General features: G+C 34.3%; 2 protein-coding genes across 4 annotated transcripts; both read left to right on the top strand.

Moving 5' to 3' along the window:
• The first annotated feature begins 202 nt into the window (after positions 1-202).
• Positions 203-2,820, top strand: LOC133701266 (cytochrome c-type biogenesis CcmH-like mitochondrial protein). 3 transcript variants are annotated; one of them, XM_062125128.1, is made up of 5 exons: positions 251-291; positions 647-822; positions 909-1,086; positions 2,133-2,264; positions 2,351-2,820. In XM_062125128.1, exons 3-5 carry the CDS (start codon positions 940-942, stop codon positions 2,549-2,551), a joined length of 480 nt encoding a protein of 159 aa, XP_061981112.1. In that variant the 5' UTR covers positions 251-291; positions 647-822; positions 909-939; the 3' UTR covers positions 2,552-2,820. The 3 variants fall into 3 exon arrangements, with proteins under 3 accessions (XP_061981111.1, XP_061981112.1, XP_061981110.1); XM_062125127.1 differs by lacking the exon at positions 647-822 and having other exon boundaries at positions 203-291; XM_062125126.1 differs by lacking the exons at positions 251-291; positions 647-822 and adding an exon at positions 328-646.
• Positions 2,821-11,914: 9,094 nt separating this feature from the next.
• LOC133701031 (uncharacterized) lies at positions 11,915-13,451 on the top strand. Its single transcript, XM_062124791.1, has 3 exons — positions 11,915-12,172; positions 12,269-12,409; positions 13,146-13,451. Exons 1-3 carry the CDS (start codon positions 12,014-12,016, stop codon positions 13,299-13,301), a joined length of 456 nt encoding a protein of 151 aa, XP_061980775.1. The 5' UTR covers positions 11,915-12,013; the 3' UTR covers positions 13,302-13,451.
• The last annotated feature ends 5,272 nt before the right edge of the window (positions 13,452-18,723 follow it).

The raw sequence follows: 18,723 nt of genomic DNA, 5'->3' as shown, positions 1-18,723 counted from the left end.
AGACCTACTGGGTCATGTAAATTTAATGTTATTATTAATATTATTAATATTATTTTTAGGTGAGACGTTACCGCCAAACCCAAGATTCTTGGATATAGCTTTGTAGAAAAACTTAATACTTTTAAATCTTAATTTTTTCTTGGTATGTTTTATATATAAAAAAATTAGCCCGTTCATGTAAATAGTAAGAACTAAAACTATACACAAATATGGTTATAATAATAAATACAAATAATCGAATGTATCATCCCTCTCCTCTCTAGCGTGAGCGGCGCACGACTGGTTTAAAATGTAAGGGAAATTCTTAGTGAAGAACTAACTTTATTTTCTTATATCTATGGATGGATGACTCCAACTCGGTTTTTTTTTTTCTTAAAAAAAATCTTCTCTTAAAGATAAAGTTAACTTATAAATAGATTCAGAAAAAAAAAAATCAGTTTAAAAATGTTGTTTTAATGGATAAACAAGATAGCTAAAAGCTCTTAATTCATTTTGATATTAGTTTGATTTAATTAAAGATTGTTTTTGACATTTCAAAAACATCAATCATCCAAACACTTTGAGAAACATAACCCCATCAAGCCTGTTAATTCTAAATAGCCAACATCTTTATATTCTCTAATCCACTGGTATCTGTTCGTGTCAGGTATGCGTTCTTTGATTCCCTCTATTTATTCTACTCCCTCTCTGTTTGGAATTCAGCTATTGGAGGACATCTCCTCAATTCAACCAATCAATAGTTTATTGTGTATTCCCACTACGGTTTTCTTGAATTGTATTTCTGGCTTCTCTTCTTGATCAATGGTTTTTTTGGGTCTCGAGGTGCTTACTATGTGTTTGATAAAATGCCTCACTGAGAATTGGACAAATCATGTATTCTAAAATCTTGGGTTTTTGATATTTGTTAGTTACTTTCAAGTTGGAAGATATTTACCTATTATGGGAAACGAACAAGACGAGGAGTTCAAGAAGGCCCAGGTAGTGGATGCTCGAGCAAGGAATATTAGCCACAATGTTAGGTGCACTGAATGCGGGAGTCAGTCCATTGAAGATTCTCAGGCAGATATCGCCATTCTCCTTAGGAAGGTATATCATGGATGATCTTTTATATCTTGTAAATGTTCCGAATAGAATATGATTATCCTAATGCTGCCTTTACATTTTTATTTTCTATTTTCTATGTTTTGGTTCTAATTTCAACTGTGGATTGGGTGTCAAATAACCATCTTTACCTAAGTTGTTAATTGAGATTTTGATATCATATCAGAAACCATCTCAATTCAAAAGTTTAAATTGTTAAGGAGGTTCCAAGTTATGATTTTTATAATTATCTAATAGGAGTATATATTGACTGCCCGGTTTGAGTCCAAGCCACATGAAACTTCTTAATGTTTTTTTAAATGATTCTGATTTATTGCCATGTCCTGTTTTTTTTTTTTTTTTCATTCTTTTGATCAATCCTCGTATCACCATTTCAGATTTCAGATCGCCCATGGGGCAATTCTTGTTATTGTCCTTGTTCAACGATCCAAACCCTGTTGTCATGTTCCATGATTTAATGACACTTCATTGGACCTTCAATTAAGCTTTGAGTCTATCATTTCAAAACCATGTGGAGTGATGTCAACGTTTTATCTTCAGAAGCTTGGAAAGTTTTGATTGTTGCCTTTGTCAGATTTTAACTTATTAAAATAAATCATTGTTAGTGTGCAGTTAAGAGCTTAGGCTTCAAGAGATTCTAATGTTTGTTATATAGTGATACAAACCTTTGTTGATAGCTGCATAGGACGCTCACTGTTGGCAGAGAAACTGTGGAATCGTAGCTGTCTGTAGTAAATTTAGCATGTTTTCAAATACTCCTTTGATGAGAACCTTTTTCCAAACTAGAATTATCAAACAATGGCAATTTAGTGAATGGTTTTTTGTTTAGACTCATTAGTCACAACTTGAATCATCATTGCTACCTCCTAGCATGATATTTGGTTATTTTTCTGCTTTTTGCAATTTCGTTTACCAGACTAGAAGTCTGGTCATTCTTTTCCTTGATACTGATCCCATCTTAGTGCTTCTCTAATTGTCTTCGCTGTCTGACACCATTCAAAACTGACATGCTTATAATATTTGTGATGTAGTTGATCCGTGATGAGATTCAGGCTGGGAAAACTGACAAAGATATCTACAAAAAGCTCGAGGATGATTTTGGGGAGACAGTACTTTATGCTCCAAAATTTGATATGCAGACTGCAGCCTTGTGGCTTTCACCGGTCAGTTAAAGAGCTTAAAAGTACCATCATTTAGTAACAGAAGCTTTCTCCTTAAGTCCATACTTATAATATGAGGTTTTGGGCAGCTTCTAGTTGCAGGTGTTGCTGGAGGATTTTGGGCGTACAAGAAACACAAGCAAAATACTAATGTTCACATCATGGCTCTGGACCTAGTTAGAGGTGCTCCATTGACCCCTAAGGAGAAGGAAACTATGCTGGATATTCTTACACCTCCTCCCCCAGGAGGATCTACTCCATCCTGGTGGAGAAGTTGGACTGGTCGATAATGAGTGTTTTTTCCCTTGATTGTTTGCATTTTTACTTGACTCTGCTCTGATGGGTAGTACCCTGGTAATTATGGAAGGGATGCTGATCAACTTGTTGAAAGGGGGTTGCCCTTGGTAATGTGAAAGAAGTATGATTGTCTCCCTGATTTTCTGTTGTAACTCCAGAATTCAAATTCACAAGTCTTCACGTTAGCATGCCTAGTACTGATGTCGTATTATTCAATTTCTTCCGTTGGAATATATATATTTTTATCCATATCACACTAAAACTGATGCTTTATTTGTAAGCTATGAATACCAAATTCAACATGTTTGAATCAAACGGATTCCCATGGCTGCTAAGTCTGCAAGTCCTCTAACTTTGGTCACTCGAGAGCAATTATATGTACCTAGTCAACTCAGTTCAACAGTAGCGACAAGCAAATATACGGAATATGGAAAATCATAATCAACAAGCAAATTTAGCTGCTCAAATCAAGCAAAGATTATTAACTTTGTTGTCCAAATTTGTCAACTTTATGCAATTAAGAATTAATTACCATTACCACTGTCTGCGCTTCATTTAGTCATCTGCAGAAGCCTTGACCAAGTCAAGCTCACCTTGTTCCCAAAATCTTAATTCTTCATTAGCTATATCATAACTAGATTCGTGATCGTGGATGTGGGGTTAAATATTTTCTCTATAAATTTGGTACTGGTTTAAGAGATACAAAACATCTAAACAATCTTGTTTTGGTTCAGTTTATGCAGTATTTACATCATTTGACTGCTTAAAAAAAAACTGAACAGTGTACATGATGATAATCGGAGTTTGGTGCTATGTAGTATCGTAGATGTCTTTGCTCTAATCAATGATTGATAAAGACTGAACATTTAGAGCAACGAAGTTCTTATAAGACTTTACATCTATAATCTTGTGATTGTTGTGCAGGTAACTAAGGATTCGTTCACTGATGATGGCTTCTTCGAGACTGGGGATGCTAGTAAAATTGATGAATATGGCTACTATGTCTTTGTGAGTACTTGAGGAGATCTACATTCCTACATACTTAAGACACTGACAGTCAGTGACTGACTGATGTTGTCCTTCTCCTCTAGCGAATATTCCCTTTGCACGAGATGAACTCTTTTATCTCCTTTTAATGCTGCATAATACATGACATATTTTGATGAGTACATTATAGATTTGTGTTTAAGTAAATATTCTCTTCGGGTGAGAATGTACCACAGTTTGGGTAAATTCTTTCTTGTTTTCTTTTGATAAATTCTTGGGTGTTTAAATAAGCAAAAACCACGTATAAAATGCTGAAATATAAGGAAAACTAGTAGTTAATTAATAACTGGAATTCAAATACATGTTAAAATAGAGCATAACTAATGGAAATAAACATGCAAACTCTCTACTACTGATGACCCATTCCACTTCTGCACGTAGAACTCTCAACTGCCACGACCCGATCCATTTCTGCATTATTCTTCATGTGCCTTGTCCATTGTTCACATTGCATGTTGCATGCAACAGTCTTTTTTCACGTTCCAGCTCATCCCAAATATTTGGGATTTAGCTTACAGCCCCTTTTAGATCGTCGTTATCACAAATATCAGATTTCAATGTAAAATTGTTCTCTGTTTGATTGATTTCTGAAGAAAAAATTCAGTCCTCTAAATACATGTAATAATCCCTAATTTTCTATCTCTAATCCCTGATTTGTAGTCTATAATAAATACAATAAATACAAGATATTCTGTTACAATTTGGTTGCCATATATTGTTGATATTCTTGCCATAATATACACTGACATCCCCCCTCAAATTGATGTTGGCCGATCAAGAAGCATCAATTTGTCAATCATGAGTTGATGTCGAGGCCGAGATAAGGCCTTCGTAAAGACATCAATTGTCTGATGCTCGGTGGAAATATGAGGTAGTGTAAGAATATTATGATCAAGACCTTCACGAATGTAGTGACAATCAACTTCAATATGTTTGGTGCGTTCATGAAACACAGGATTAGTAGCAATCTGAATAGCACTTGTGTTATCAGCATGAAGAGGTGTAGGAGTGTGCTGAGGAAAACCAAGTTCACGTAGCAAACCCTGGAGCCACACAATTTCAGAACATGCGGAGGACATAGCTCGATACTCAGATTCTGTGGAAGATTTCGAGATTCGATCTTGCTTTTTTGCTTTTCCATGAAATTAAAACATTTTCAAGAAACATACACCACCCAGTAACAGATCGACGTGTATCCATGCACCCTGCCCAATCTGCATCACTATAACCTGTTAATTGTAATGAATTATTATAAGGAAAAAATAATCCTCGCCTAGATGTGCCTTTAAGATAGCGAAGAATTCTTCGGACAGCAGCTAAATGAGGTTGACGAGGAGCCTGTAAAAAACTGACTGACTTGTTGTACTGCAAAAGAAATATCTGGCAGAGTAATGGTTAGATAATTCAAACTGCCCCCCAATTGCCTGTACATGGAGGGATCAGGTAACAGGTCACCATCATTCTGACAAAGTTTTAAGTTAATCTCGAGAGGTGTAAGAACACTATTCCCTGATTCAAGACCGCCCAAGAGAAGAATCTCTTGGGTGTATTTGTGCTGATGTAGAAAAATTCCATTGGACATAGAGTGCACCTGTAGACCAAGGAAATAGTGAAGGTGTCCCAGATCCTTCATATGAAATTCACTGTTAAGAGAACGTTGTAAATCCTCAATGAGTTGAATGTCAGATCCTGTAATGATAATATCATCCACATATACCAGAAGAGCAACAATACCAGTAGTCGTTTGCTGAAGGAACAGAGAGGAATCATATTGGCTCTGAATAAATTTGAGTTTCAGAAGAGTAGTGCGGAATTTTTCAAACTATGCTCGTGGTGCCTGTTTTAGACCATACAGGGACCGTTTCAACCAGCAGACTTTATCAGATGGGTGAGTAAACATACCAGGAGGAGGAGTCATATAAATATTCTCTTTCAGGTCTCCATGTAAAAATGCATTTTTTACATCCATTTGACGAAGTGGCCATCTCTTGGAAGCAGCAATTGCCATAATGGTTCGTATGGTAGTCATTTTAGTCACATGTGTAAATGTTTCCTCATAATTAATACCATATGCCTGACAATTTTCAAGAGCCACCAACCATGCTTTATATCGTTCCACAGATCCATCAGGTTGGAATTTAATAGTGTATACCCATTTGCAGCCAATAGGTTTAATTCCGGTAGGACAAGAAACAATATCCCATGTGTAATTCTCCTGAAGAGCCTGAAGTTCCTCTTTCATGGCCAGTTGCCAACAGTCTTGGGTAGAAGCCTGGGCATAAGTCTTAGGCATAAATGTACTATCAATAGTAGTTGCTAAGTATCCATACCTGTTTGGGGCACGTGAAACTCGAGTTGATCGTCTTAGTTGAGGAGAATGATCAGACGTCGGTTCCGTGTCCGGAAGGGGCAAAGTGGATGGTGGATGATGTCTTTGATATACAATTCCTGGTTTAAAACGTTCAAAGATATAAGATGGACTGTCATTATCAAATGTGGGAAGCTGGATAAGAGTGAATTCTGTAGATGGACAAGAAGGGAAAAAATTCTGATTTTCAAAGAAAATCACATTTCGAGAGATACGAATTTTATGAGCATTTGCATCATAACACATAAACCCTTTATGAGAATTACTATATCCTAGAAAAGCACAACGAGCAGCTTGGGCTGAAAGTTTATTACGTTCAGTAAATGGTAAGTGAACAAAACAAACACACCCAAAAACATGGAGAGAATCATACTCAGGAATAACACCAAATAAAATAGAGTATGGAGATGTAAAGTTTAGAACTTGAGAAGGCAAACGATTAATTAGATGAACGGCTGTTGACAGAACTTCTACCCAAAATCGAGTAGGTACCGAAGAATCAATTAATAAGGTGCGAACGACATCTAAAAGATGACGATTCTTACGCTCAACAACTCCATTTTGTTGAGGAGTGTAAGGACAAGATCTTTGAGAGAGAATCCCTTTGTTTTTGAGATATTCCTGAAATTCTTTGGACATATATTCCCCCCTAGAATCAGAACGAAGTATTTTAATATGAGTAGAAAATTGATTTTCAACAAATACAACGAAAGCCTGAAATATTGAGAATACATCAGCCTTAGATCAGAGAAAATATATCCAAGTGAAACGACTGAAATCATCAATAAACGTGACAAAATATATACTGAGCATGAGAAATAACAAGGCTTATACCCCCATACATCAGAATGAATAATTTCAAAACATTTAGAAGCACGACTACCATGTGAAGGAAATGACAATGCTTTGCTTTTACCCAATTTGCAAGAACTACAATCCAAAAATTTTGTTGAAAAAGAATTTTTATTCCCTAAATATCCATGTTTCATAAGATATCCATGTTTCATAAGATGAGTCAATACATTAGAATTGGGATGCCCCAATTTCTTATGCCAAAAATGAGGATTATTAATGACAGTAGAATAAGCACAAGAATTAATACTAGGAATAGAAAATTGTATTGGAAATAAACGTCCCACTTTAGGCCCCTTCGCGATCACCTTCCCCGACACTTAATCCTGTGCACAACAACCATGATGATCAAAGTGAATTTCACAGTTATTTTCCACCATTTGACCAACAGAGAGTAAACTTGTGGATAATTTTGGTGACACAAAAATATTGTTGAAATAAGACCCCAAATTACCAATCGACAAAATCGGCAGATTATCACCATTTGCTACCTGTATATGCTGATTACCCATGTATTTTCGCACATTATACAATCCATTTTCACTGCTGGTCATGTTATTCGACGCTGCCGAATCCATTAACCATTGTTTATTATGTCGAGTGCAGAGAAGGCAGATATTATCATCTGCTACACCATCTCGGGAGTGAGAGTGCTCGACGAAGAGCTCACCGACAATGAAGATTCTGGTGCCAACGGTGAGGACACGGCTGCAACAGCCATAGAAGTAGCCCCCAATTTCGACTGCACAGTAAACCCTTGTCGATTTTGTGGTCGTAGACGACATCCTTGATTACATGCCACTCTTTCTTACAATAATTGCAGAATTTCTTGCTGCAATTTCTAGCAATATGCCCTAATTCTTTGCAATTAAAACACTGCACACTCACACCCCTCTGTCGTCCCCTTCCTTGAGCCATGTAAGCCACATTCATCTCTGTGACAGTGTCCTGAGTCAACTCGTGTTGAGTGACGAGTCGTTGTTCTTCCTGTAACAGTTCCCCCAAACATTCATCCAAAGTGGGTACTGGACTTCGGTTGATCAAGCTAGTTCTCACGGCCTCAAATTCTGGCCGGAGCTTCATCAAGAACTGGTCCCTCTGGCTCTCGGTATGAACAAGGTATATTGCTTCTAAACTCTCATTCGGTATTTTAGAGTAAATTATGCCAGTATATTCACTCCATAGGTTTAGAAATCCAGCATAAAATTGTTCAATTGAGAGATTACCTTGTTTGTAATTGGCAATACCCATTTCGTCTTGAAATTTGTGAGCCGAATTGTTCTGGGAATAGATGTGTCTGAAGTAGTCCCAAATCTCCTTCCCTGTGCCAAACGATCGAAGATTGTTGATCATATGGGGTTCAACAAACCCTAGTATCCAAGAAACAATTTTCGCATCCTTGGTAGTCCATATACTCAGCTCATATGGATCGGTTGGTGCTGGTGAAGATCCATCGAGATGCCCCCATAATTCCTTCCCTTTAACAAACATACGAAACTGAAACTCCCAACTGGCATAGTTTTTGCCATTGAATCGAGTAAGAAAAGCCTCTCCAGACATCCTAGGAAACCCTAAAAAAAATCACTAAATACTGACGAATTCAGTCTGTAAACTGAAGAAAAGAACAAAGGTCTAGATCAGAATAATTGGCTCTGATACCATGTCACAAATATCAGATTTCAATGTAAAATTGTTCTCTGTTTGATTGATTTCTGAAGGAAGAATTCAGTCCTCTAAATACATGTAATAATCCCTAATTTTCTGTCTCTAATCTCTGATTTGTGGTCTATAATAAATACAAGATATTCTGTTACAATTTGGTTACCATATATTGTTGATATTCTTGCCATAATATACACTGAAAGTCGTTGCCTGACAATACCTCCTCATCAAATGCATCCTTGTCCACAAGGTTCATATTTGGAAATATCTCCCGTAGCTTTTGTGTTGGTTTCCACGTTGCCTCCTCAATTGGAAGGTCCTTCCATTGAACTAAGCTCTCTTCAACGAGATGGGTTCCTTGCTTGACCCAGTGGTAGTCTAAAATAGTTTGAGGCTCCAAAATGAATACCCCTTTGTCAATGAATGGTGGTAACTCGACTGGTTTCATCTCAGCAATGCCCTTGTTGTCCTGATATCGTTTAAGCAGTGACACATGAAATACCGGGTGAATGCGCGCCCCTTCCAATAACTGTAACTTGTATGCAACAGGTCAGATCTTCTCTAGAATCTGGTAGGGTCCATAAAATCAACTAGCTAGTTTCTGATGGACTCATTTGAAGACTGTTTGCTGGCGGTATGGTGCAGCTTCAAAAATATCCATTCGCCAGTGTTGAACGAAATGTCCCTTCGCTTTTGATTTGCCATCAGCTTCATTCTATTCATTGATATCTCTAAGTTGGTCTTCAATTTCCGTAGCAGTTCATCTCGGCTCATGAGCTGCAATCAACTTTGTGTACCAGAAATAGTTCTTCAGTGTACATTGGAATGGAGGATGGTAGTCGTCCATACAGTGTTTGAAAAGGGGTCATCCTGGTTAAATGTGATATGTTGTATTATAACGATACTCAACCCAAGGTAAGTAGCAACACCATTTTCGTGGCCACTAATGAACAAAACACTAAAGATACTGCTTGACGCAGCGATTGATGGCTTTTGTTTGGCCATTCGTCTAAGAATGGTATCCAAAACTGAGTTGTAGTTTGGTGTATGACATCTTGAAAAATTCTTGCTAGAAGTGACTAATGAAGATGACTCCCGATCATTTTGTAAAGCTTGATGATGTCTTCCATAAATTTTTGTAAAAGAAAATAAGTGAAATAACTCAATTTTTAGCTCATTAAATATAATGGGATAAAATTTAATAAAAAAACAAAAAAAAATAAGTTTAAGTTAATTTTTGAGTTAGCATAATAAATCTGTAACTGAAAAAATAAATATCGAGTTAATCCAAGTTGATTTGCTAAACCTGTGATTTATATCATGATATCAGGATAATTTAGTAAAAAAAAAATATAAAATATCACTGAAAATAAAATACTTAAAAAATTTAAAGAATTGGTTTGAAATCAATTTGAAAAGAGGGACTAATTTGTAGTTAATTATGGATAAAGTAAGAAAATTATAGGGTAATGGATGGTTCCACTGAGAATAATAGTTGGCGGATGGAGTTTAATTTTAATCACGAGGAGCATACATGGATAGATGGGCATGATCCTTATTTAAAACCCATTTTTGTTAAAGAAGAAAAATGCACAGCCAGCCAACCTTTTTACGGGTGAAAGCAAGTTGTCAATTTTTAACATAACACAGAAAATATAAAATAAATTTAAATTATAAAATTATAAAATTATATATTTTTTTTCATACATAATATTTTAAAATATATAGTTTAAATAAAAATTCATACATAATTTAAATAATTTTTCATTAATTAATAATTAATAAATTTAAAACAAACAATCTATTAATATGTCATGCATACTAAAATTAGTTTTATTGTCTTCATCTTCCTTATTATTCCTCAGACATTTATCAATATTATTATCATCAAGAGGATTATAGTGTCATTACTAGTACCAACACCAATATTATAAACATTAGTGCTATTACTAGTACCAACATCAATATTGTCAATGTTATTTAACTCAAAACTCATTGAATTCTCTAAATTGTCATCAATTTAAATCTCCAAAACATCTTCAGTACCATGACTCTCCATTGATAATTTTTTAACAATACTTGAACTCAATGTTTCTAGAATTCTTATCAATATCTATACCATGTTGCTATCCCACATCAAGCCTATTACCAAAAGAATTTTTTATAGATGCCATAAGTTCAACAATTCAAGAATCAACTCAAATCAGCCATGTAATTAATCCAAATATTTTATGATTCTAATTAAATTTTTGTTAAAAAAGAAGTATCATAATATATGTGCTATATATAAAAATTCATATAATCCAGAATCATGCATAGAGAATTCACAAAACTAAAGCAGATATCACAATTCATATACATGTGTCTACCGAATCTGTTGTTCTAAGCTATCCTCTTGATCTTCTTTGAATTATTGCTCCAGTTCTATTTTATGAATCTGAGTTATTACTCCCCAAAGATAACAAAACTCACTATAATACTTTCATTTAGCAACTAGTTAACTGTTTGATACAAAGTTTCCACAATCTAAGTTATTAATGCTTTGCAGCTTTGCTTTTTAAAAATGGAAAATTCCTTCTGTCTACAAAACATTCTCGGAGAACTACTTGCACAGAATATGTAATTTTTATGGATGCAAACAACATATCAAAATCAAGCAGCACATATATTGGAAAGCTAAGGTGAGAATTCATTTTCTGTATGATATTTGATTAGTTGCTAATGCCCCAAATTTATGCTACAATTGTCGTACATCAACCTCCATTAGGAAGACAATATATGTTTAATTAACATTCCTTTTGGGTCCAAAATATATGCTTAATCCATGCATGGCAGTCCCCTCAAGAACAACTTACAATGAAAAGGAAGTTGTTGATGATGGAAAAAAAAAAGAGCATTGTCGATGAAGATTGAAGAGGAAGTCGTTGATGAAGACTGAAGAATGAAGGCTTGGAGTGTCTGAAATATTACATTTAAAATGGACATTTCATTTTTTAAATTCATATAAATTTGAAGAGATCCATTAAATCTAATGTTTAAAATATCTTTATAAATAGAACTCATAAGACGTAACTATATTACTGTTTTGAAAAATGAGTGAAGAACCTCAGAGTCTAAAACTACAAACCCAAAGAAGATTCTTCTTCTATTTTCTCAAAAAAGCAGCTTAATTTCTTCCATCTCCGACTGAACAAACTCCAGACCTATGCAAGGGTTGTTGGCAACAAAATTAATAGATTAATAATATAGCCATCATGTAAGGGTCAATTCTTCAGTAGGGAAATGTAAGGGTCAACCGGTCAAGATTTATTCCACACACATATAATTTTGACCGGTTGCTAGGGGCATAGTTGTAAGACTCGATAGAAGGTAAATCCATCATTTTAATAATAAAAAAAAAAATAGTTTCTGCTGGCTTACATAAATGGCCGCCAAGACAGACTGATTTTCTCAATCCTCATGGAGGCAACCGATCTATGAAAACAAGAAAACAGGTGCCATTTCTTTTAGCAGCAAAGAAAGGGAGATGGAAGACAATCCTGTGCAGAGCTCCAATAGATGGCTTGAAGATCTCTCAAATGGTTTAGGCCACCAACTGGAGGCAATTACTCTTGAAGGTCTCAAAATAGTGAAGGCACACAAGGGTTTCATACTCTGTAATTTTGTCGTTTCAAACCGCATATCAGTTAGTCCTTTCAACCAGCTAGTAACTTGGAATCTTTCTTGCTTTCTATTTTTCATATGCTAATAAATTGATGTAATGTAACAATTATTATGTTAGGATGCAGATGGGAATTGGCATGTTGGATCCATGGCAACGTTGATTGATGATGTGGGTGCAGCTGCTATTTACTCCTATGGTGGCCATGTCAAAGCATCTGTTGACCTCAACATCTCCTTTTTATCCACGGCTAAAATTCAAGTTCACTTTCGACTCTTCCTTTCAATTATTTTATTTTTTGTGTATTTATTCTTACATGACATGGCCGCATAGAATGAATCAGAGAATGAATTGGGATATGGAGGGGTTATCATTCAAATCATCCGCGCTGACAAGCTGTTAGGCCGTTAGGGCTAATGCATAATCAAGGTTTACAGAAAGGTTTAATGCAGGGATTCGGGAATTATTGAAGTGGTGCTAGGGAATATGATCTATTAGACAAAATACCTCTTAGGCAATGAAGACAATAGATTGTAGTTGAAAATGTATCAGTGTAATCTTGCTTTTCCTAATCATAAAACTTTCGCCACAAGTAGCTATGTTTTTAGATGTATCAGTATGATATGCACGCCAATTCAAATGGCAAACGTTTTATAATGTATTGTGTTCACTAGTTTTTCCCAGAATTCGTTTGTCCTTGGTAGAAAACTTACTTGTTCAGGGCCTTTTCCCTGTAATCCTTCAGTGAATAGTATCTCCTTTTTCCCAATCCCTTCATTCTTTGCATCTCCAAAGGGGCCGGTGAAATTGCAAATATATGGACTTCACCCCAGGAAGGATCTCTGGTGTCATCTTCAAAGGAAATTGTATCACGTGACAAAAGGGAGCATTCAAAGCTATACTTCTGGAGAAGTAGATTAGAGGGAAAACAATAATGCATTTGCTCCCTTTCTTCTTACTCACTATTCCTTAATGTATGTTACTACTCTTATGGCAGGAAGAAGTTGAAGTAGAGGCAAAGGTTGTGGGGGACAAGGGAAAGATAACATCAGTGCTCGTAGAGGTTAGAAGGAAAAGTAACGGGGAACTTATTGCTCTGGGAAAGCAATGGATGGCCTCACATAATAATTCACATAAAGCCAGTAAGCTTTGAGTTTATACCATTTACATTTGATATGCAACAGACGTTAGCTTAGGTGGGGAGAAACCAGTGTTTGTATCGAGCCTTTTTGCAATAATTGGCATGAATTTCACAAAGTCTATTCATGAAGTTTCAGCTCAATAAAGTTTCCAATTGCAGTCTTGCATCGTTTTTATTTTTTTATATGACCAGAAAACTCTCTTTCAATTTTTTTTTTGGTTCCAAGTCTTTGTTATATATGAGGCTCATTGTGGAACATTACAAGAAAAATCATAAGCATCTTACACTTCGTGTATGATGAATGACTTGTCTTGACAATTAGAAATGACATCATGGTCGCAGTAGGTCCTGCTTCTTCTTCCTCCAGACAGCTGCCTATTCAGATTCTTTGCTTTATTTCGACACAAAACAGTTAATTAAGAGTACATTAGCTAGAAGTTCAAGATTCACTACAACGTTAGTTAGACATAACAGATCACGATTCAATCAAAAACCTTACAATAACAAACTTGAGAGCTCAAGTGGTTTGTCATTCATGGACTGCAACAGAGCCCAAATCATGATGTTCTCATTCCATACCTATATACTTTAATATGTACAATTCTCGATGTTGCAATTAGAATACCACTATACTTCAAGGCCAGACCTTGAGACATCCGGGACAGTTTTCCGAGTTCATTGGCTGGTGCAGGAGAAGACATGATTGTGTGAATCCCCAGCAAGCTATCTATCTCAAGAGCCAAGACACTTGTATTCAGCTTCAGGATTCAATCAGTGGGAAGCTGCGAGAGTCAAACACGCCCTCTTTACAGATTGGAGATAAACAAAGAAGCTACTGCTTCAAGGCGATCATTTTTTTCGAGTTCAATCCATCAAAATGCAACCATTAAGCCCGAATGAAAGTACGCGAAGAATTTCTCAAAGAGACAGCAGTCACAACTAGCAGTGTGACCTTTAGAGTTTTCTCTGGACAATTCTTTAATTCTTTTAAGTTTACAATTTTTGACCTTTAGAAAGGTTCAAGCCCAGACATATAATATAAACCCCATCAAGCGGCCTCGAAAAATCCATGTCCATTTTGAAGTTCTTATGACTTCGTTTTAAGCAACGATAACATCTTTTCTAATGCCTGCACCTACACGGTTGAGAGGACCTGCAATAATGATTTAATCTTTATAGATATTGTCATTTCCTGATTTTCAAGCTCATTTTATTAATAGTTATATAAAAATTCATTGTTTACAATAATGATTTAATATCTTTTCAAAAAATTTAAAATTCAAAAATTTATTTTCAATACATTCAGTTATTAACGCGCTTATTTTAAGATTATTTATTTTTGTCATCAAATCAATATTGATATTGTTTTTTTTAATGTTAAAATATAAAAAAAAATAAAAAATATATATGGACAAGAAGACCAAAGATGTAAAGGAAGGAAAATAAAGAATCACAATGACTTTTTAGTTGGTCGGAGACCAAACAATTAAAAAAAACAATTAAAAGAAAAAAAATTTATTTTGCACCACAGACAAAAGGGGAGAAAGATTTGGGGGAGAACATTAGCGAAAATAATAATAATAATAATAATAATAATAATAATAATAATAAATAAAATTAGTTACAGCATTACCAAAAAAAAAAAAATCCTCTTGCATGACTTCCACACTCTCCTGAGAGACCAAGAAAAAGCAGAAAAACCGTGACCCCACTCCCATTTTCTCTCCCATATACAACACAAACCTTGTGACTTCACTCTCTCTTTTGAAAGGAAGAACAAAACCCGTGATCAAGGGCGGAGCCAGGAATTTTTTTTATCTTGAGCTATTAAATAAATATATAAATATTTTTTAAGATCGATTATTAATTCATGTACATGAATTTTTGAAGTTAACAGTAAAGTTTTAATTCAAATACACTACCCAAAATATTAAAAAATAAATTTAAAAGTACATAAAATTAAAGCGAAAGTAAAAATAAACTCACTATTAAAGTTACATCCTTTGATGTTTTGTGGAATATAATTAATCTATAATCGAATCTGAATCGATATTGTAACAACCCCTCAACCGGGATAAAATAACAATCTCATGTCAACTGAAAAACAAAGTAATTAAATTTTTTCCCTCTTTCATTTCCTCCTTCCTTCACTTGATTCTTCCCTAGATTAGTGTTTTATAAGTTGAACTTTGTAAGTTTACGAGGTTATTCTTTCACTTTTTTATTTTTTTCCTTAGATTTTTTTTTATGTTTTTCCCTTACTTTTTTATATTTCTCTCTCGCCTTTTCTTTTTTTTATTTTTTTATTCTGCCTCTGCCCAGTCGGCAACATATAAAAGAAATGAGGAGCTGATTTGTTTTATTTTTTAATGGCAAATAACCATTTTACTCTTAATGAGTCATTTTGCTTTTATTTTACGGTCCTTTTTTTTTTGTTAGCACTACCAAGCTCCATTCATTCTAAAATTTTAACCAGATTTTATTCAACATATTTTAAGATCCCTCATAAAATTTCAGCTCGATCTGATGGTCGGATTGAAAATTACGTCCAATAACGTAAAACTGGTCAAATTGTGATTTTTCATCAAATTTCTAAATTTCTCCATAAATTCTGAATTGTTAACCCAAGCTAAAACATCATATTAAAAGGCTCCACACAAATTTTCAATTTTTTTTTATAATTTAATTGAAAATTACGAATTTGTTTTACATAAAACTAGTCAAAAAATATTGATAAAATCTTGACCTGGGCTAAAGCCCACCCCAGCCTTTGCCATACCTCCGCCTATGCCCGTGACCCTCGAGACAAATTAAAGAAAGCCTAAAAATAATTAACCCTTCTATGCACCAGTTGCACTCTCTCAAAAGTGAAGAAAAAAAACAAGAAAAAAAAGGAGACAATCTTTCTCTCATCTTCCTAAACGGACCCAAGGGGCAGCACTGTGAGTATCACCACCTCCTCCAAGATAAGCCACCATGGTTTAGTGTTGCCACCACCTACCAGCACACCCATACCAAAACCCAAGGAGCAAACAAACACAAAAGAGTCTCTCTAACCTCCCCAAAGAACACATAAACCCACGACAATTGTCCTTCACTAACAGCAGCAACAACACCAAAGATGTTAGAAATATTTAGGATGGAAATAAATATGAAGTTGGTTTAGAGGCGTGAAAACACTGTCTTTAAGATGTTTATTTATCTCACATAAAGACAACACCTCTAGGATACAACTAAGCTCTTTAAACCTCTAAAAGAATGAGAAGATAAGACCAAGAAAAGAATATATGTTTTTTATTATGTTTCTATTTTCTGTGTAGTAATATATTTTTATAGACTTAAAACATAACGATGAAATAATATAATTGTTGATGAAACATTATAACTGTTCATCAAATAATATGATTGTTCATCAAACAATATGACTATTGATGAAACAATATGACTTTTGATGAAACTGGATAATTGTTCATGAAATAGTTATACTTTAAATTAAATTGAATAGTCACTATTCAGTTTTATTTCAACAGTCACAAATATCAAAATTAATTACAAAAATTAATTCAAGGATGAATTAGTCTCACTAACATATTAAGTTTCAAGTTTCAAGTCCCAAATGCCATCTTTTGATATTATAAATATCCATATAATAGTATTAGAAGGCCAAATAGAAGAGTCCTTCCACCATGACTTAATTTACTACACAATAGAAACCCACACTTATAAACATTAGGAGGGAGTGTTTCTTTCCAATGTCTGATATACATCTTTTCTTTCTTTATTCATTTACAAACTACACCAATAATCCCTCACTAGTTTGTAATGAATGTATTTTCATTTGATAGAATTATCCTTACAAGAAGGTATTTTGCATTTTAAACCTTCAATTAATGTTAGAACTTGAATCCTACTAAAGTTATTGGTGTCCGCAGATTAAACCAAAACTATTGTTGTAGAATAAAAGATATTACACACATAATACTATCTAAACTCTTAAAGAAGTTTGCAACTACGTTGCTATTATGTCCATGTACTAAAATCTTATTTTCATGAATATTTACAAGAGAAAACCCTAACTCTTGTCAAAAGCGGCACCACTTCTATATTTATATAGATGGAATTATACATTATATAGATGGAATTATACATGTTTCTATCACATTAAACACAAACTTTAAATTCCATTAAAAGCCTACGCTCATCCTCCTTTATATAATAAAACACATTGAATACTATCAGAATAGGGTCTAAAATTAATTATAAGTGTCCAACATATACTAAACAGTAACTTATTATTATCAATTAAACTTAGAGATAAGCTTCTTGTTGATCTGAAGTTGGGTTCCTATTACTGATATATTTAATAATAGGTTTCAACCCCATTCCATTAGTTGTTTTTCATACCATGTCTTTAGATAGTCCTTTTGTGAGCGGATCCGCTAAATTATCCACAGGCTTCACATAGACAATGGTGATTACCCCATTTGTACTCAACTCTCGAATATATTTATGTCGAATGCTTATATGTCTTGATATACCATTGTAAATGTTTACTATAAGCTCGAGACATAGTTGTTTCACTATCGTAGAATATAAAAATAGCTGACATAAGTTGTGACCACAACTTATTATCAAAGAACATATTTCTTAGTCATTTTGCTTCTTTACCTGCAACAGTCATAACAATAAACTCTGATTCAATGGTAAAATGAGAGATGCATGTTTGTTTCTTAGATGCCCAAGATATTGTACCTCCTTCAAATGAGAAAATCCATCATGATATGGACTTATTATCACTTGAACTAGTTATCCAACTTGCATCATTATATCCTTCCATCACAGCTGGAAAATCAGAATATAACAAGCCCAAATTGATTGTTCTTTTAAGATAACCAGACTCTTGCAATAACCATCTAATGATCTGTATTAGGCTTGCTTGTATATCTTGATAACTTGCATATAGAAAAAGTTATATCTGGTTTTGTACAATGCATAGCATACATAAGATTTCCAATGGCATTAACATATTCTAGTTGTGCCATCGCTTTATTGCAATAATCATTTAACTTCATATTAGGATCAAATGGGGTGTTAGCCTCCTTTACATTAAGATGCTTAAACTTATCAAGTATTTTCTCAATATATTGTGACTGATTAAGTGCATAGCCACTACCTAAAATTATATCTACTTCACCAAGATCTTTCATTTTAAAGATAAAAGTGAGATACCTTTTGGTTTCAACTATTCTAATCATATCGGTGCTAAATACTAACATGTCATTTACGTAGAGATAAATAATCACACCAAAATCTTTTGAAAATTTAAAATACATACATTTATCAGCACCATTGTTATGAAAACCATTCAATAAAATTACTTTGTCAAACTTTTTATGCCATTGTTTTGGAGCTTGTTTTAAACCATATAAAGACT

Source organism: Populus nigra, chromosome 8 (assembly GCF_951802175.1).
Source record: "Populus nigra chromosome 8, ddPopNigr1.1, whole genome shotgun sequence".
Lineage (NCBI taxonomy): Eukaryota > Viridiplantae > Streptophyta > Magnoliopsida > Malpighiales > Salicaceae > Populus > Populus nigra.
This window is presented reverse-complemented; position numbering and strand designations above follow the sequence as displayed.